The sequence below is a fragment of the Protobothrops mucrosquamatus genome, unplaced genomic scaffold (genome assembly GCF_001527695.2).
Source record: "Protobothrops mucrosquamatus isolate PMUCROS unplaced genomic scaffold, P.Mucros_1.0 scaffold617, whole genome shotgun sequence".
NCBI lineage: Eukaryota > Metazoa > Chordata > Lepidosauria > Squamata > Viperidae > Protobothrops > Protobothrops mucrosquamatus.
In genome coordinates, this window is record NW_015386913.1 from 128,230 (window position 1) to 148,856 (window position 20,627).

General features: G+C 39.5%; 1 protein-coding gene across 1 annotated transcript in view; it reads left to right on the forward strand.

Annotated features, from left to right (window-relative positions):
• CARD19 (caspase recruitment domain family member 19) overlaps positions 1-20,627 on the forward strand; it is a 28,550-nt gene that overhangs the window by 4,905 nt on the left and 3,018 nt on the right. The window contains exons 2-4 of the mRNA XM_015817651.1: positions 9,053-9,195; positions 14,379-14,532; positions 20,453-20,512. Of these exons, the coding sequence (XP_015673137.1) occupies positions 9,053-9,195; positions 14,379-14,532; positions 20,453-20,512 (357 nt within the window). The remainder of the gene's footprint in view (positions 1-9,052; positions 9,196-14,378; positions 14,533-20,452; positions 20,513-20,627) is intronic.

A 20,627-nucleotide genomic window follows, 5' to 3' on the forward strand; every position in this document is an offset into this window, starting at 1 on the left:
CCCAGCGAGTCGAGCGGAGGGAAGAGACGGCCGGCCGCGCCGACTCTCGGCTGCAGGGGGCGCAGAAGGGCAGGACCCGCTTGAGTCGGGGAAACCCACTTGCGAGGCCGCCGTCCCCCTTCCCGTTTCCAAAGCTCGGTCTCCCCTTTGGGGGTTTCGCGGAGCGCGAGAGTGTTCCGAGCGCTTCCAAGTTCCACGCGCGGGATTCCAAGTTCGCACCGCTTCCTGGCAGGAAAGCGTTGGCGGAATTCCGTAGAAGTTACTCCGGGGCATGTATCTTGTGGAGATCCTCAATCATCCAGGTCACGGTTATCCCAAAAGGCAACTGGACTTTATTTTTCAGTTCCTTTTGAAGAAGCACCTTTGGGATTACTCCGAGGCAATTTGGAGCGTTGTACATATATGCAGGGGCGTCCTCGGTGCGTGTTTTAAGTGAGTGTGAAGTAAGCGTAAGATTGTATTAAAGTGCCGATCCAAGTCTGGTCCAAGTTTTCAGGGTTGTGTTTTATACTATTTGCGGTCTCTGTATATTCACAGTTTATAACTGTAGATCCATTTAATAGCAGTGTTGTTATTGTATGCGCAAACTGTAACAATAAGTATTACATGGATAGTAATGAAATAATCCAGTTAGTATTTTTAAAAGTGGTTATATGTCAAGTGAGTCATTGTGTTCGTATGAGTCACTGACATGGTAGCAGAGTCACTACTTCCATGCAGCTTTATACTTTTGGCAAAGTCCCTCCCAGAAACTTTTACTACAGGAATCATAGTTAACCCTATTATACCAAACACTATTTAACATGCAGAAGATTCAAATGTATCCCAGCCATTGATGTTTTACTATTAATAGGTAGAACTACACGTTCTACTTGCCATGGCAAGAAAGGTCATAAAATGGGGGCAAAACTCCCAACTGTCTCGCTTATCAATGGAAAATTTGGGCTCAGTTGTGGACATAAGTTAAGGACTACCTATAGTAGTACGCACGGGCAGTTGTAAATCCACAGCTTATGGGTCTTTCTGAGCTGTTTTGTAGAAGGTTCACTTAGGACATGGGTGACTTAGGTTCAGATCTGCTTGCAACCAAACTCATTGAATAACTTTGGACCCATCGGACTAAGCCAGGGGTCCCCAACCCCTGGGCCGTGAATCAGTACCGGGTCACGGCATGCCAGCAACCGGGCCGCACTAACAAGGAAAGCCCCATCCACAGGATGCAGGCAGCACACAAAACCACATCCCTTTCGGTCCACGGAAAAACCTCTCTCCATGGAACCGGTCCCTGGTGTCCAAAAGGTTGGGGACCTCTGGACTAAGCTACATCCTGTGGCTGATCTGAGGAGGGAAAATGAGATGTGAAATGCTTGTGCTGCTTCAAGCATAGGAAGGGCAGAACGAACTTGGCATAAAAGCTGCTCTCGCCAGATTCCTGTCCTACGGGACTTTCAAAGCAGAGTTGAAGCAGGATGTGCTGCTGTAGTACAGTAAGTGCCTGAGATGCGCGTTGTCATTTGATTGATGGCAAACAATAATCCTTTTAGATGGTCTAAGAGGTAAGGAGACACTGAAGGAAATCACATGATGCATTTATTAACTTTTACTGTGGCCCTTTGAAAGCCAAAATTTGTGCTGAAGTATCTATAATAAGCAGCACCAAATAGCTTTCCCATCAGATGGTTTAACAGTGTTCCAAAAATAGGTATAACAATTCAGTCACCCATGCAGGGACATTTCAGATAGTGTTTTTAACACTTTTATGAAGGCTTGATTTTATTCTGAAGTGAATGGCTGCTTTTAAACATGTCTACAAATTGCCCATTTAGAATTTTAATTTTTTTTACTTCTCAGTGCTGCCCTTGAGAGCTACATTTAGATTAGTTTATTGGAGTCTAGCATTATTAAAAATCTGTTTCTTAATCAGAACTGATTTTGCGATTGAGTGTTGTATTTCTTAGAACACATGCCTGTACTCTTCAATATTTCCATAAATGACTTAGATCAGGGGTCCCACTACCGGGTTGCGGTCTCTTGGCCAGTAGGCCATAGAAATGGCTGGCTGGCGCACGCATGTGTGCGCGTGCACTCCCCCCACTCGCGCCAGCACCCGCAGCCCTGTTTGCGCATGCACATGGGTGCAAACGGGGCCACTATAGTCGTGGTGGTACACACTGCCTCATTTGCGTGCACGCACGTGCACCAATTTGAAAGCTGCTCTCCTTCCCTCCGAGCCACAAGCCCGGAAAGATTGGAGATCTCTGACTTAGATGAGGGAATAGAAGGGAATTTATCAAATTTGCTGATGACACTAAGCTGGCAAGAATAGCCAACACCACAGAAGACAAGTTCAGGATCTAAAAAGATCTTGACAGATTTTTGACAGAGCAATAGGCCCTATCCAACAACATGAAATTTAATGTGGAGAAAAGCAAGGTTTTACACTTAAGCAGGAAAAACCAAAGATACGAGTACAGATTAGGCGAAACCTGGCTCAAAAACAGTAACTGTGAGAAGGACCTAGTCCTAGTGAACGATCACCTAAATATGAGCCAGCAATGTGCATCAGCAGCCAAAAGAGCTAATACCGGTACAATCCTTGGTTGTATAAACAGAGGCATAGAATCAAAATCAAACGAAGTATTAATACTGTTTTATAAAGCCTTAGTAAGGCCACACTTGGAATATTGCATCCGGTTTTGGTCACCACATTACAAAAAAGATGTTGAGACTTTGGAAAAAGTGAAAAGAAGAGCAACTAAGATGATTAAAGGCCTGGAGACTAAAACATGAAAAACAGTTGCAGGATTTGGGTTTGGCTAGTCTAGAGAAAAGAAGGACTAGGGGAGACGTGATAGCAGTATTACAGTATTTGAGAGGTTGCCACAAAGAGGAGGAGATCAACTTATTTTCCAAAGCATCAGAGGGCAGGACAAGAAACAAATGGATGGAAACTAATCAAGCAGAGAAGCAACCTGGAATTAAGGAGAAACTTTCTAAGTATGAGGACAATTAACCAATGGAACAGCTTGCCATCAGAAGTTATGGGTGCTTCATCACTGGAGGTTTTTAAGAAGAGACCATACAGCCATTTGTCTGAAATGGTATAGGGTCTCCTGCTTGAGCAGGGGGTTGGACTAGAAGACCTCTGAGGTCCCTTCCAGCTCTGTTCTGATTAATTGATTGATTTTTTTAAACAAGTCATTGAGGAAAGAGGCCGTGAAATTGGGGAAGCAGTTCTGAATTGTTATATATTTCCTCAATTGCTTAATCTGTAGTATGATAAAACAAAAAAAGTAGAGTTGGTCCAACTGAAAAGTATTTATTTATTTACTAGCTGTACCCAGCCACGCGTTGCTGTGGCTCAGTCTGGTAAAAGCGTGTGTTGCTTTTACGTCCAACAGATGGCAATGTTTTTCAAAAAAGCATGTTTTACCTGTCACAGGTGTGACATCTATATAATATAGGTATATAAAAACATGTGCGTATTCGAATGCAACGTTGTGTCAAAATTTCAAAGGAATCGGTGAAGAACTTTCGGAGATTTAAGATTTTGAACAAACAAACATTTACATTTTTATTTATATAGAATAGATAGATATAGATTGGATTTATTGGAATATCTGCAGGAAGCTGTAGGCTCCAGTCTCAGGGAGCACAATCCAAAAGCTGCTTACTTTAATTGCTAGTTCTATTAACTGCAATCAGCAATAGCTTTTTTTCCTTTTTTTCTTTGTATAACACAAAGCAAGCAAAAGCCAGGGCTGTTTCCATATAATTTTTTTTTCAGATTTGCCATCCTTTGTTCATACACTTTTTATATCTAATCTAACCAATCTTGCGATCAAATTGAAACATTTCAATTGCTAGGGTATTATGGATTCACATTGCCCCTTAGCAGAATAAAGTTTTACTTATTATTTAAATTTATTATTATTTAAATTTGTTGGCTACCCAAGTCCATTTTCTTTTCCTTTACTAATACATTTCTAGTTTCTGCAAATAAGAGTTGCTCATACTAGATAACAGCATGTGCCAATTTAATTCAGTAGCCCAATTCCAACTTTGCCAACTGAGGGCCTTGCAAAAAGCAAGAAAATAGCTTGCTTCCCTTCAGAGACCGCAGAAGCCTCAACTATCAGAAATCAGGTGCCTTTCTTGCCTCCAGATCTGGGTCTGAAAAGTTGCCTAAGTTTTAACAGTTTTGTAACTACATTCTTCCAAATAATGAGGCCTTATATAATAATACCTTAGAGGTTTGGTGCCAACAGCAATCAAATTCTCCATTTGTGTGAATTGTCTGATTCTTTCAAAGAAACAAGGAAAGAAGGAGGTGGATTAGGCCTTAAACACCTAGAGTTATCATAATGACCTGGTCATTCTAAGTTCCATAATGGCCTGTTTTGTGTAAAGACTCAGTTTATCATCTGTGCCAAAGCCAAAATAAAGAGCATTTTCCTTTGTTAGCTTTCCTCTTGCTCCACAAACAAAAATAGCTGAATTATTCTTTTATTTGGATTACTTAGTGAAATGGTACTTAGTGATAACACTGCATTTACTTGAAAATATAATAATAATAGTAGTAAAGTTGGAAGGGACCTTGGAGGTCATCTAGTCCAACCCCCTGCTCAGGCAGGAAACCCTATACCATTTCGGACAAATGGCTGTCCAGTCTCTTCTTAAAAACTTCCAGTGTTGGAGCATTCACTGCTTCTGGAGGCAGATTGTTCCACTGGTTAATTGTTCTAACTGTCAGGAAGTTTCTCCTTAGTTCTAGGTTGCTTCTCTCCTTAATTAGTTTCCATCCATTGCTTCTTGTCCTGCTTTCAGGCGCTTTGGAAAATATATTAGTTCTTTTCTCCAATTTATTTTCTGTTAAATGGAATCCAGCCTCTCTGAGCATGGTTGCTTGCTTGCAGATGTCTCATTACCAAATCAATGCTAATGGTTTTAGGGTTTGCTTCTTGTTTATATACAGTAGTTTGCCTTGCCAGTATTGGTAAGCGGTATGGTTTCTCCTTGGTACCGGTAGTTCCTTCATTAGGGTATTGTTTTGTGCTTGTTTATCTAGTGTTACTCTCCACTTATCTGGGTATAGGGTGCTGGAGAGGATTTGTTTCCTCCTTAGCATTTTTACTGTCTCTTTGAATGGTGTATTCAGTTGTTGTTGTTGTTGATAGTTGCGAAGTCATGTCCGACCCATCGCGACCCCATGGAAAAATGTTCCTCCAGGTCTTTCTGTCCTCTACCATCTTCTGGAGTCCATTTAAGCTCACTCCTACTGCTTCATTGACTCTATCCAGCCACCTCATTCTATGTCGTCCCCTTCTTCTATTGCCCTCAATCTTTCCCAGCATTAGGCTCTTCTCCAGTGAGTCCTTCCTTCTCATTAGGTGACCATAGTATTTGAGTTTCAACTTCAGGATCTGGCCTTCTAAAGAGCAGTCGGGGTTGATCTCTTCTAAGACTAACCGATTTGAACACCTTGCAGTCCAAGGGACTTGCAGGAGTCTTCTCCAGCACCATAGTTCAAAGGCCTCAATTCTTTGGCGCTCAGCCTTTCTTATGGTCCAACTTTCATAGCCATACATTGCAACTAGGAAAACCATGGCCTTGACTATACACACTTTTGTTGGCAGAGTGATGTCTCTGCTTTTTAGTATGCTGTCTAGATTTGCCATAGCTTTCCTCCCCAGGAGCAAGCATCTTTTTAACTTCTTGGCTGCAGTCCCCATCTGCAGTGATCTTGGAGCCCAGGAAAATAAAATCTGTCACTACCTCCATTTCTTCCCCATCTATTTGCCAGGAATTGAGAGGGCCGGATGCCATGATCTTGGTTTTCTTAATGTATACAGTATATGTGGTTTATCTCTTCATGTCTACTGATAGCTGATTTTATTGATGGCTGATTGATAAACCTTCTGATTAATAAATTGATTCATCTGAATGCCAAGCTCCTGGGAATTCCCTAGTGTTTTTTGATTTAGCTTGATCTAGGATGCTCAGTTTTCCCGTTAAAACTATGGTTGAATCGGTTCATATGTTAAGAGATTAAGGAGTTTTCATTGTGTCTTCTGCCTCCTAATTCATGGATGGGCTATATTAGTCTTCTGCCTCTCTGTCCTACATAATGGCTATTGCAATCCTTACACTGTTAGTTGTAGACGACTCTTGTTTTTTTCGTCTTTTGATTTACTTAAGATCTTTTGGAGAGTTTTAGTTTGTTGCTGTGCTACAGTGATGCACTGTGGTTGTAATAGTCTGATATTGTTTCCGAGATTCTTTTTATGTATGATACTGTTTTCCTTTTCATAGCTTGTGCTGGCTGTGCTGTAGTGGGTGGAGTGGTCAGGCACTTTTTGATAAAGTTGTGTGGGTATAAATTTTGTTTGAAATAAGTTGTATAGACAGTCTGTTTCCTTTTTCTGGTTTTCTGAGTTACTGAAATGCATTTGTGCTTGTATGAATAATGTTCTTACATAGCTCTTCTTGTAGGAGGTTGAGTTGTTACTTTGGTAGGGGAGCACTTGATTAGTGTGGGTGGTAGTATGTTGATTCCTTCTTCCTTTGTGAATTTTATTTCTTTGAAGATGTGTTTGTTTCATGTGTCTTCTCTAGTTTTCCTTTTTTTTATTATGACAAATGTCTACATACCAGAGCCATGCTTTTAGTTGTATGTGTGGGAGTGTAATAGTTTCTAGACACTATACTGTAGCACAGAAGATCTGTCAACCTCTGATGGCCCTCTCTCGCACAATGCATTCATAGTAATTATAATTCATTTAAATGTTAGATATTATTATTATTTCATTGTTACTAATAGTTTTAAATACAATTATTTTATTGTAAGTTAGGTGTTATATACCAGAGTTCCCCAACCTTTGCGGACCCGCGGGTGGGGGAGAAGGAATGGTTCACATCCACTGCTCACGCAAATGGAATGCACGCATTCCCCCCTGCTCACGCAAGTCGGGATGCACGTGCTCGCCTGCCGCTTCTGTGGCCCGGTTCCAAACAGTTCACGGCCCAATAGTGGGCCATGGCCCAGGAGTTGAGGACTGCTGCTATATACAATATTCTTAGATTTTTATGAGACCTTAGATTTCTTAGATTTTATGAGATCTGAATTTTACAAGAATACAGTAAAAGAGTTAAATTAGTGTTTCTTCCTTTGAAGAAAAATGAGTTTTTTATAGGATTTGTTTTCCTTTTGTGAAAATATGGTTGATTAAATGATGGTTGTATGTATCTTTTGCATCTTAAAACCATTTTAAGCAATATATTTATGCATTTTATGGTTTGCTAATATCAATCAAATATTTAATACTGTATGTTTGTGAGCAAGATGTGTGTATTTTGGCATAACTAGAGATAACCTTCTGATACTAAACCAAATGAGGCTATTGAGCACAGTAGCATAGTCTATACTACAGTATAATATTAAACCATACTTTCCAATTACACAGTCTGAGTACAGTAGTGTTTATTTTCTTGCCTTTCGTTAATTGAACTAATGGGAAGCATAAAGTAAATAAATAAAAAGCAAAATACTCTTTAATGCATCATAATTGCAGACATAAAACCTGGGTTTGTTGCTAATGTTATATTTGCATACATGGAACCTAGTAAGCTTCATGCCTTTTTCAGTTCTATGAAAACATTCAGAACATTCAATTAATCTACTGTTTTTTATTTTGCTTTATTTAAGATAACATGTTTGATAAAGAATCATTGCTTTTAAAAACATATGTCCTTCTTGGCAATGATTTAACTCATTTAAACGTCTAATAATTTCAGAGTTTGTGATATGCTGTACATACTGCTTGTTGAGAGAATAGACCTAGGACTAGAATAATCAGCAACAATGACAGTTCTTAAGTGAGTTGTGTCTGATTTTACAACCTTGTTTTTACCATAATTCAGGGATAGGCAACCTCAGCTCTTTTAAGACCCATGCACTTCAACTCCCAGAATAGCTGACTCAGGAATTCTGGGAGTTGAAGTTCATGAGTCATAAAAGAGCCGAGCTTGCCTACCCCTGCCATAATTGTTATGGTCCATCACTGCAGTTGTTAAGAGAAACATCTGGTTCTAAAGGCCCTGAGGATCTGCTATGAACATAACTGCAAGGAACAGCCATAAGTCACTTTTTTCAATGCTGTTGAACTTTGAATGGTCACTAAATGAATGGTTATAAATTGAGGACCACTTGTAACTAGAACAGATTAAGCCAGTGGTCCCCAACCACAGCAGGGGGGAAGGGATGGTTTCACGTGCATGCCTGTCGCTTGCATGGGCCCCCCAACAGGCCTCAGACTGGGGGTTGGGGACCCTTTCATTAAACCATCTACTCAAATGTACTTCACAAATTGATTTTATCGGTTTATATATATTAAAATAGGTAGGCTTATAACATTAATTTGTGAAATGCATTTTATTTGATTAAGGGAATTTTTTTTTCTTTCAAGACAGTTGATGATAGGCAAGAAATTCTTTTTTTTTAATTATGTCAAATATACAGAAACAAAGCTACCACAAAGCCTGAACCTGTATATGTTTTCAAAAGATGGATTTAAAAGAAGAAACTTAAATGACAGTGCTGTAAATGACAGTGCTGTTTCTCATTTCCTACTTCTTCCCTGTTATAATTGTCCTAATGTTTGTAATGCAAACACTACAGAGATAACACAGCATTGCTTATCCTGTGTTGAACTGAGTAGCAATTCTATCACTAAAGTGGCTCATATACACAACCTACTCGGGCAAAGGATCATTCTTAAGTTTGATGGCATAAGTAGCTTAAGTGGAGCCTCCAGGGGTCAAACCAGGCAAGATGGCCTCTGTGGCATTGCAATCCAAGGCCTGCCCCTTTAAATGTTGTACATATCTAAGAAGGGCTAAAGCTTCATGGCAGCATATAAAATACTTTCAAGGTATGTCTGAAATTTATTAGCTATGTGAGGACATGGTCAGAGTGAAGTATGTGTCATTTCCATTTCAGTCACGCTTAAGAGAAATCATCTGTTTTTGTGTGTGTGTTGTTTCTGTTTTATAGATCAGACTTATTGTGATCGTTTACGGCAGGACACGGCTTTTCTAACCAGCAATGGCAGACTGAGTGAACAGCTGGTTGATAAAATTATTCTTCAGCTAAATCGAGTTTATCCCCAAATTCTCACCATTAAAGAAGCTGAAAAGGTAATCAAGAGAAAATAGTGTCTCCAGATACATGTTAATTTTTCTATGCTCATTTTATGCAGTTAAGAGTTGCATTCTTGAATTCTTTTTTGAATTTTAAAGCTCTAATATCTGGATGTGACTGAGAATGGATAAGACCCAGAAAGCAATAATTTCTAGTGGTCCAAGAATAAGAGACCAAAATTAAAACCTTCCAGTGTAGGAATGTGGTTCTCATAGCCACATTTGTACTATTTGATTTAAAAAACTTCAACAATACACATACTTGTAGAAGACATTGATTTTATAGATGGAGATTTGGAAAGCTGAAACTTGTTCCCTATGTAACTAATGAAGCCACAGCATAGAATCTTAAATATCCAACTCCCCTTCTTTATCATTTATATAGCTCAATTCCATTCAAGTCTGTAAACAGAAGTGCAGGGGACTGCAGTGTTAGCATCTCTTTATACCAGTCATAAGTCTGACAATAAGCATGAAGATAATTCCAAGAATGGATATAATATTCCTCATATATACATTGTTAATGGATATTTTTAGTTCATACCTGCATCATGGACTCAAGTATAAGTGGTGTTTGTCAAAGGCACAGTGCACAGAACATAATTTATTAGAAGAGAAGCTCAGCTATTTAAGTCACAACTGTAGGATTTCTTTCTTTCTTTTTTAAAGGACATAGATGCTATGAATGAGAATAGCTCAGCCCATGTGGGGCAGGGGGCGGAGCAGGAGCGGGGCCAGTTTTTGGGCACTCGGTCTCTAAAAGGTTCCCCATCACTGGGCTAGAATATTATTTTGTTTCTGCTGTAAAGAAAAATCAGGACCCGGAGATTAAACTGACACTACTTCTCTTAGTGAATGAGGCACTTCAGTACATGAGACATTGATTCTATATGTGTATTGTTTTTCTTCCCTGCATGCTCCCAAAGCCTTGTCCTGAACAAAATGGATTCTTTTTTTTAATTGCATTAAAAGTTTTAGAGACATAGGCAAAAACTAATGCAAACTATATAAAATAAGAAAGAAAGAAAATCAACGAGAAACCAAACTATATAAAAGTAAAAAAGAAAGATACAAAGAAGTGACTTCTGATCTTTCTTTACAGCCATTATAAGTACAATTATACATTTCTCTAAAGTTACACAATGACTCTCTGCTTCTATAATCTCCCCTGCCTAATAATCAAAACTGTATATTATACATAAGTTTATTTTTTCTGTTTTACACAAAAAAATCCATGAGGGTTTTTCAGCGTGCAAAAAAAGTAGATATTGTCTTTTCTCTGACTGGAGAAGTCAGTTTGGCCATCTGAGCGAGTTTTGTCATCTTCACCAACCGTCCCTCCATTTTGAATGGAACAAAATGGATTCTTGAACCAAAGTTTACGAAGTGGTGCCACCAGAAAAAACACAAGATAGATTAGTTGTGAATAGAAGGTCAGCATATTTGATCACTGTTACAAAAAGTAAGTAGTTTCTTGCATATATGCAGACTGGGAAACTTGCAAATGGAGAAAATATCACTCCTTCCTTCCTTCCTTCCTTCCTTCCTTCCTTCCTTCCTTCCTTCCTTCCTTCCTTCCTTCCTCTGCTAACTAGACCCGCTAAGGCAGGGGTAGACAAGCTTGGCTCTTTTATGACTTGTGGATAGAATTCCTGAGCCAGCCATGGAGTTGAAGTCCATGAGTCAAAAAAGAGCCAAGGTTGCTTACCCCTGTGCTAAGGCAAGGGTGGTGCAGGAAGTCTTGTTTATCCATGAATCTAGGTTTCCCCCAAAATCTGTTATGCTACTTGAACAAATTTAGTCCTTCTCTGCCCTGGATAAAATTCTAAAAGAGAGGTTAGGGGTTATTTGTATTACACTGCCCACGTCTTTTAGAAAAACATGTAAGAGTTACTATAATTTTTACTCCAAGCCCAAAAGTGGTAATACTCAATGATATATCAGGAAAACATATGTAGAAGGTAAGAAATTATTTTTAAATCATAGAATGTTGCATAGCTCCTTCAAGTAAAGCTCTTTTAATGAGATCACACTTATCTAAATGGCATCAAACCCCCAAATGGTATGAACATATGCCCACACTATTTGGATTTTTATTCTCTAGCTGCAGGAGATGTACAGTATCCATGTGTTTGTTAATATTCATGTAGAGCTCTGAGTGGGATTGCCCTCTGTTTGCAGTCAGAACATCCAATCTGAAACAAAATTTTCCCTAGTGCACTCATAGTGTAATTGTCTCTTGTTTGCACCTGCACACATACCTGTTCTCCAGCAAAGGAAATCACAATTGCATTACTGTGTAAAATAGGAATGAGCTGATTTGCATGCAGATGCATTTCCAAGGGCTGAATGCTTCCAATTGATGCATAGACTATGGTTTTTCAATTCAGTTCACAGTAGTATCAAAATGTGAATATACGCTTATAGATTTATATAGATAATTAAGTTGGGTTATATCAAGTTCAGTATGATGATTTGAATTTGCCCCTTAAGATATAACTCATAAATAAGCAGGCAATCCAGCAATTTTGAAAATACAGAATCCAAACATTATCTGGAACTGCCTCTGCCCTTGTGATGACCCAGGGCACGGCACAAAGGCAGTGCAGTCAGCTGGCAAGTCAAACCGCCCTTTAATTGCTCCAAATTTTCCCCAAATGCTCCCACGTTTCTGGCAAGCCCCAGAACAAAGTAAGACACACACCTCTTCAGCAGCCTCTGGCTGCAAGTAGTTTCACATACAGTTAGATTAGAAGAGTAGTTTACTCAAGGCCACGTAGATAACAAGGAATGAAACATACATCCAAAATCTAACCAGTCTGTGGAAATACAAACTTGCCTGAGCAGTTTCAGAAGAGAAGCCAAAATACAATCTGAGGTCTCTGAACACAAATCAAGTTTGACAGCCAGTCCAATGGTCAGAGTTTCAGGGTTTCCAAGCATCAAAACACCAAACAAGAGATCAGAGAGTTGTTTCCAAGATCAGCAACAGCACACAAAACTCCAAGAAATCAGCGTTTGTTCCTGACAAATGCCCCTCCCCACAGCGTCTCCTTAAGTCTCAGTCTCCAGGTGTGCCTTGTGGAGAGGGGCGGGATGCTCTTCTCCCGAGTAGTTGAGCCTGCCTGCGTTGTTCCCTCCTTCTCTCTACTCTCCATGTTCTAGGATCAGGAAGGGGTGGCCCTTGCTCATCGCTTGAACTCTGTCTCTCAAGTTCATCCTGTCCCAATCCTGAAAGGCCCTGGCCTGCCTCGGCCTGCTCTTCCCCACAGACACCTCTCCCTTGACCTCCATAGGGTCCTGTTCCAGCTCATTCTCAGCAGATTCAGGCTCTGACGGAGGCATGACAGCCCTTAAGTAAAACCACATAACATCTATACCAATTTTGCTCCCTCCCACTAGTTCAATGGACAATTTAAAAAATGTACTTGGGACATTTTGCACATAATAGGTCAGGACATATACAGGGTGCATGCCTGGTTAGATGTCAGTTCAACCATTAGAGTATCCTAATGACCTTTGTGGAATTGGCAGAATCTTGCAAGAAAGTTGGCCATACCAGTTTAATTCTGAGGACTTTATTGTAAAGGTTTATGTATGCTAGCATAAATATCTTCACTTTAATTAAAATATTTGAAATGAGACTGTCACATGGTGCTTCTAACTGAAAATGCTCATTTGGAAATCTGTATAATTATGTGACTGGGTAGCTGGTAAAAAATTTGCAGTGGAGGATAAAAAGAAGTTGACAAAAGAAGATTAACTGTCTTAAGGCATATGTCTTAAATACCTGAGACTTTAAATTTCTGAGAGTTTTTTCATTATTCAAAGCAGGCAGTGGGGCCTTGAAATATCTTTTCTTAAAAAAAACAAAACAAACTATTTTGTACCATATGTTAAATGCCACCCATAATAATGCTATGCAGGTGGCCGATATTATTCAAAGGGATTCTGTGATGGATAACATGGATAATAAAACTGAAAAATGAGCTTTTGAGTCTATGAGAATTGTCGTCAAGTTCCAGAATCAGCGGTTGGCTTCTCCTTTCCATAATGGCCATTTTTCTCTCTCTCCTCTTGCTTGCTCAGCTATGATGGATATCACTGGGTAAGCCCAGTCACAAAGGTCTATGTAGCTTACTCATGAATTCTTACTCTGGATTTGCAACGAAATCACATGAAATCTGGCAACCAGGTTAATACAGCAAGAATTGCCAATGCTGACTGAAGGGAAGGTAGATCAAATACAGCTACATTGCACAGACAAACTAGCAAACTAGCAAATAGCAGAATCCCTCCGCTATTTTGCATGTGTGTTAAGTAACAAAAAAACAAGGCCAGAACTGTAGCTATGTGAAAGCCAAGATCTCTAATTATCAAATACACAAAATACACAAAACTACAGTTCCTGTAACGATGCATAACAAGGGTTATCTATGCCATTGTATATTCCTAAGACCACTGCAGAGATCTTGAATGTATAGCACAGGGGTGGCGAACCTATGGCACGTGTGCCAGAGGTGGCACTCAGAGCCCTCTCTGTGTGCACATGCACCGTTGCCTCAGCCCCACCTCCCCCATGCAGCTCCCTCACCAGTAGCCCCTCCGGAGGAGAGTCGCCGCTGGACACAGCCTGTGTGGAATAGCGCAGCCAAGGACATGACAGCCGGGCAGTGGAGACAAGACTCCAACCTCATGCCCAGTCACGCGCAGATGATGCTGCGGCGCGCGGGTGGAGGGTGGCCGCCATGGTGCTGCAGAGCCACCTGGGCGAACTGCGGCGGCGGTGGGTGGTCCTGTGGGCAGGCGGGGCAGGGGCAGAGCAGGGGGTTTGGGGGCAGGCGGGGCGGTTTTGGGGCACTCAGTCTCTAAAAGGTTTGCCATCATTGGTATAGCATATTAGTTCCTTATTTATTTAAGCATTTAAAGGATGAATATTTCTGCTCAGAGATGAATATTGTATCTCATAGAAAACGTTTTATTGCTATCCTTTAGAGAAGCAACATCATCAGGTTATGTCGACTCATTTATTCTACTGATAAGTTTGAATAAGCTACAAATCTGGTATTGTACTCTTTCATGGACTGCACAAATGGGATGGGGAACTGTTTTAACATTGTACAGTAGTTGTGGTGCTGAAATCTAGTTCTTGCAATCTAAACAGTACTTTTTCTCTACAGTTTCGGAATCCCAAAGTTCCTCTTCATAGTCGGCTATCAAACCTTATAGCTCACTTGAAAAAGAAAGGGGACAAACCCTGTCAAGAATTTTATCGAGCTTTACAGATCAATGCTGAGCATCTCTATAACAACTTGCCGAGCAGGAAAACTCTAAGTAAGTTGGATGCTACAGCTTTCTTCGGTCGTTGTGGTTTAATTCTTCCAAATTCTTATGTTCGATTTGTCTCTTTTCAGAAACTTAAGTGAAACTTGTGCTGTTCTGTTTTGTATAAATGCTCAGAGCTGCCCAAGTGCTCTGGCAATTAAAAGTTTGTTCTCAGTTCCTATTTGAGATTTTTATGATTAAATTTGATATCTATTTACAATCACTAGCTGTCATTGGCAATACCCAAATATATATTTAAATATATACTTTTGCATAATTTTGACTTCTGTAGAGCGTCATAGGGAAAACCATTCCCTACACAACGCTGATCTGACTACCTTTCTAGGGCCTTTGTAGTTATTCTACCAAGTGCTATTCTGCAGCATATTTTTGGTTGCTGGTTCTTTTCTTGTCAATAGTTGATTTTAAAAGGTAAACCTAACTACAATACAATGCCAGGTCAGAGGCTGCTTTTTGTAGCTATTGTCATGACTTTGGCCTTTGTTGTATTTAATCTAGCTTTTCACTGTGTTCTTTGACTTTTAAGTCGTTGAGATCATTTACATACTATTTGCATTTTCATCTATCCGAGTACTGTCATAAGCATAGGGTAGGCTGTCAATATTTCTTCGTCCAATTTTAATCTTCTTCCAGTCCAGTTTCCTGTTGTATATTTAGCTGCTGTTGTTGCTGCTGTGGTTGTTTTTGCCCGAGGACTGTCTGAAGTAGCTCCTATAGATTTTTGACAAAATTTTAGAACTGGTTTACCTTTGCCTTTTTCCTAGGGCTGAGAGTGAGTGATCAGCCCAAGGTCACCCAATTGGCTTTAGTCTTGACTCATGGTCTCAGATTTCTAGCCTGGTGCCTTAACTCAGAGGTCCCCAATCTTTTACGTACCAGGGACCAGTTCCATGGAGAAAGGTTTTTCCACGGACAAGAGAGTGCATGGTTTTGTGTGCTGCCTGCATCCCATAGATGCGGCTTTGTTTGTTTGTGCGGACCGGTTGCTGTCATACCACAGCCCGGTACTGGTCCACAGACGGGGTTTGGGACCCCTGCCTTAACCATTACACTATATTTAGCATATAGATATAATGGCCTCTTGAATGGGGAGGACGAGCTTTTGCTGCTGCTGCTGGGCTATGCCCTGCCACTGCCTCCCAAACTCCACTTTTGCCACTGGGGGAAGCAGCGGTGGGGCGCTCCATGGGGGGGAAAGCAGCGGCAGCGGCTAAGGAATTTTTGAAAGCTTGGACAGGAATCAGGCAAATTGGTCATCAACAGACAGTAGAGATAAACCCCTTTTCTACGCCATTTAAAAGATAAAACCAAAAGCCAGAAAAGCAAACACATTCTCACTGGCAGCCAAGACAAAGATAAGCAAGAAACAGCACCGGATAAACAGTCAAAGAAACAACACCTGAGCACAAGGAACCATAAACGAAGAAGCCACATCACAACCAGGGCTAGTATATAATCAGACAATTGACAGCAAATCCCATTCTCCATGCATGGATAATGTTGCCTAGCCTGGTAATGAAACATTTGCAGGTAAACAAACAAGGTCAGAAATTAGCAAGAATTCAATATCCAACATATCCAATCTATCCTTTCATTTTGTTGGCAAACTACAAGAGTGAATTGAAAATATATTTTGGTTTGGAGAAGATGGATTGATTATATTCAGAAAAAATACGAGATTGAAAAGTATTACTTAGCTTATGAGTAAATTTTAGAATATTATTAATAGTTTATTATGGATGAATTTATATTATTTTTAGTAATAATATTTAATTATATTATTATTTTGCTGGAAAAGTGTTAAGATCTATCTATTTTGTAGAGTTAAAGTATGTGTGGATGAGACTTGACTGTAGTATATCTGGGTAATGTTATTTAATTTATGATTCTGTTTTTATAACCCTGTAACCAGCTCTGGGAAGGGAAGGGGGGGAGGGGGGGAGGGAAGTGGGATATTGTATGGAAAATTATTTAAAACTCTTAATTAAAAAAGAGTGAATTGTTCAAATAAATAGATTGCAGGTAGCAAAGAGAAATCATAGATGTACTTTACTCCCCTTAACAATTTGCAGGTGTTCAGTCTAGAAAACATATTTGCCAATATGTCAGTTCAATTGATTTGGTATGCAAGCTTCTCTTTTGTGGTTGCTGTAATAAACAGGCATTGCATTGTTTCTGGCATACCAGCTTATCTAAAACAGTGTCAAGAACTGCAGTTTCTGATTACTTTTTCTGAATTGTAAGGGAAGGAAAATTTCTCGATTTTCAAATTAGGTTCATTTCAAATATTATTTCTATGATTTCCTTCCAACAGTCTGGAATCAGAATAATATTGCTTAGTTTGACTGTGGTTAATGTGCTAACTTAAGCTTTAAGACGGGGTTACTTTTTAGCACTGTACATCATTTGTCAGGTTTCTCAGTTCATAGTAAACTATTTGTACAATGGACAGGAGAAGCTTCATTGAAAACCAGATGTATCGTTGTGGTTTTCTGTTCCTGCCCATAATAATACCAAAGTAATGAAGCTTGCATTATGACATAACACGACATGACTCTGCTCTTTTGCACTTGTATGATTACATGGCATACAAGTATATAAAGGTTAGAGTTTGCAAGGCAATGCATGTTTCATCTTTGCCTCCCCCAGACAGCCTTGACTTTTCTTTATAATTTATCTATTAGTTGCCTGGACTTAGTTGTTAGTATGTTGTATTGCTCTCCTAGCTAAAATAGTGTCAAGAACTCTAATATCTGATATCTGCCATAGAAGTAATAGAATAAAACAGAGGTCCCCAACCTTTTGAGCAGCAGGGATCAGTTCCGTTGAGAGGTTTTTCTATGGACCGGAGGGGGCATGGTTTCATGTACTGCCTGCTTCCTGCAGATGGTGCTTTGCTTGTTTGCATGGACCGGTTTCTGGCATGCTGCGGCCCAGTGCCGGTCCACGGACTAGGGATTGGGGACCCCTGGAATAAAAGACTTGAGTGGTTGATTTATGTTCCTTTAAATCCGGGGTCTCCAATCCCCGGTCCATGGACCAGTACCAAGGCATGCCAGCAACTGGTCTGCACAAACAAGCAAAGCCCCATCCGCAGGTAGCACACAAAACCACGCACTCTCTGGTCCGTGGAAAACCCTCCCTCCACAGAACCGATCCCTGGTGCCCAAAAGGTTGGGGACCTCTGCTTTAAATAGTTCTTTTTGCAGTCCAGGCTATAGCAAGCATGTGAGGCTTGAGCAACAGACTAGCAAAGAGCATCTCTGACCTATTGCAATATATTTGACTGTCTTGAAGGAAAGGTTTAGTAATCATACTTGTATCCTGTATTTTTCCCAAGGAATTGAGACCACCGACTGCTCTGACAGAAGCAGGGAGGGAGCTCAACTGAGTTTTATGGGGAATAGATGGCAAATGCAGCTGTGGAACAAAATATGAGCTGAACATATTTTGTAACCTGTTCCATTGAACTCAATACAATTTACTCTTGGGAGGCAGTGCATAAAATTATACTGTAGTATTGTTTGGAAAAATCATGATTAGCTTATATAGTGATAGCAATAAAATACCCAAGTGCCATTGTCTGTGTCACAGCAATGATGGGAATTAGGAACATGCTTCAGTTTAAAGGCCTTTTATTAGACATATGGATTGTCTGGTGTTAAGTGATTTGAATCTTTTAATACAACATTCTTCCACTGTACTTTGCAATGGAAAGGCTATAACCAGTGGGACATATTGCCTCCCTAGAATCTTTCACAATTTTCCTATTCCTGAAAGTGACCAATATAAGGGCTTATATTTTCAAAAGCTTTCCAAATGTATTTCATGGTTAAGAAGGCAAAAAACAACAACTTTGCTCTTTAGCTTCTGTGAAAGCGCAAAAGTTAATCAATTCCTTTTGTAGATTTAGTTCAACATGTTCCAGGAACAAAGTAAGGGGATCAGTCAACCACATTTATTTTTGTCTTACGATTTTGGACTTGAGCTTTCCCCTTTTTTTAAACAATAAAAAGCTAGACTTTTGCATGGATTTCCAGTGCAAATTACATGTTGCAACTGTGTATAATGATACCCTGAGGCCTTGCTGTCAATTGTACAAATCCCATGGGTTTGCAGTGTGCATGAGAAAAGAGACTGGAAGCATAGGCTTTCTACCACTTCTGTCAGCTGGAGCTTTTCCCTCCTGTAAGTGCTGGTTTCTGAGACCCATTCTTAGTGTTCAAACATTGATTTTGAATACAGCACTGAGCTTGGTCTGTGAGGGATGAAGAGCACTTTCAGATAGAAAACAGCTGGCTTTTAAACAAATGTCTGAGAATTGCACCAAGGGCACGTTCCAGCTATATGCAAACCAATATTAGGAGACATTGTGACAACATGGCAGTTAAAATTACATATTATGGAGTATCCAGATTTAGTCCAAATTCTCAGATGGCTTTTCTTAACATGCTGCTTCAATACAAATATCTATGGCAGACATACTGTGTGGAAAGTTTTGAAAGTGGGATTAAAATAGTTCATTTTTTCTTATGGCAACTAAGTTAAAGTTTGACATGCTAAGTACTGTATGTTCTACTTACTGCTAATAGTGATTGAACGCAATAGTGACTCAAAGTTAACCACATCTAGAGGTCTTACAGGTAATCCTTGACTAAGACACAATTGGGACTGGAATTTTGGTCTTAAGTTGTGTAGCAATTGTAAGTCAAGGCACTGGACTCAATTTTAGGACCGTTTTTATAGTGGTTGTTAAGCAAGTCACCATGATCATTGAGCAAACCATTGTTGCTAAGAGAATCACATGGTCATAAACGTGAGCCCATTTTAGCCAATGGGTGCTAGAAAATGGCAAAAAAATGTCAGAAAATGTGAGATGACTATGGGATACTCCAACCAGGTACAGCAGTCGTAACTTCAAGGATAGGTGGTAAGTAACTTTTTTCAAGTCCATTGTAACTTTGAACTGTCATTAAATGACTGGTCGTAAGTCAAGGACTTCCTGAAATTAGTTTCGGGGAGGGAGAAGTAAATCACAACACATCTGGAAAACAGGTCGGGGTAGGCTGTTCCCTTCAAGTTATTGATCGTGGTCCAAGCTTGGCTTATTTCTGCTGGTGCATTTGGGTATAAAAAAAATTCCAAACAAATGTCAAAAGTTATGAACGAGATATAAATATCACAAAGAAATAAGTGACTACAGGAAGCAATAGCTATAATTGAAAATATCTTCCACAATTAAATCCTTTTTTGAATGAGAAGGAAAATTGGTTAGTTTGTTTTGCTGTAAAACAACTTAAAAAAAAAAATCTCCATAGGAACAAGGCTTTTCAAGCCAGGTGAAGAAAGAGGAAGAAGGATGTTTGGGGGAAAAATGCCTTCAACACCAATCCTAGACCCCTTAGTATGTGTACATGTGCATGTATATAATCACTATTTGTTTAATTTGAACTTTTTACCAGATATGGTTTGTTGGCTACAATTGCAGACATACAGAAAAAGCATATCAAATTGCAATCTACTGGTAATGCTGCTTTTTTTTAACGGCACAAATTAAATTCAACTGATTTCACTTTACAAACTGCATTTTCCTATGTAGAAAGTATGAATTTCTGGATGGAACTTTTACAAAAAATATCCTGAAATTGCCAGTCAAGCATTGAAACGTCTAATGTCATTTATACCAACATGCTTTTATGACAGAACCTTCTCTTTATATGCAGCAGCAAATCAGCAAAACACAAGTATGAAATAGGCTAAATATAGAAGATAATGTCTACACGAGGGTTAGAGGCCATGTTGTCTTGATTATATTACTTTGAACATTATTTTCACTTTTTTATGATTTGTTTCCGAAATTTGTTGGACTGTATACAGCACTAACTCAGTGTATTGCTTTTGTTTCTAGAAACCTCAGATTCCACAGGGATAAACCCTGAGAAGGAGAAATATAATCTAAATGACAGGGGTAAATAACATGCGTAAAATATTGTTGGCTGCATATGAATAATAAGGTTAACAAAAGTACTACCTTAATGTAATTAATTTTAAACAATCTCACTTTGTTTTAAACTTAAATTTAC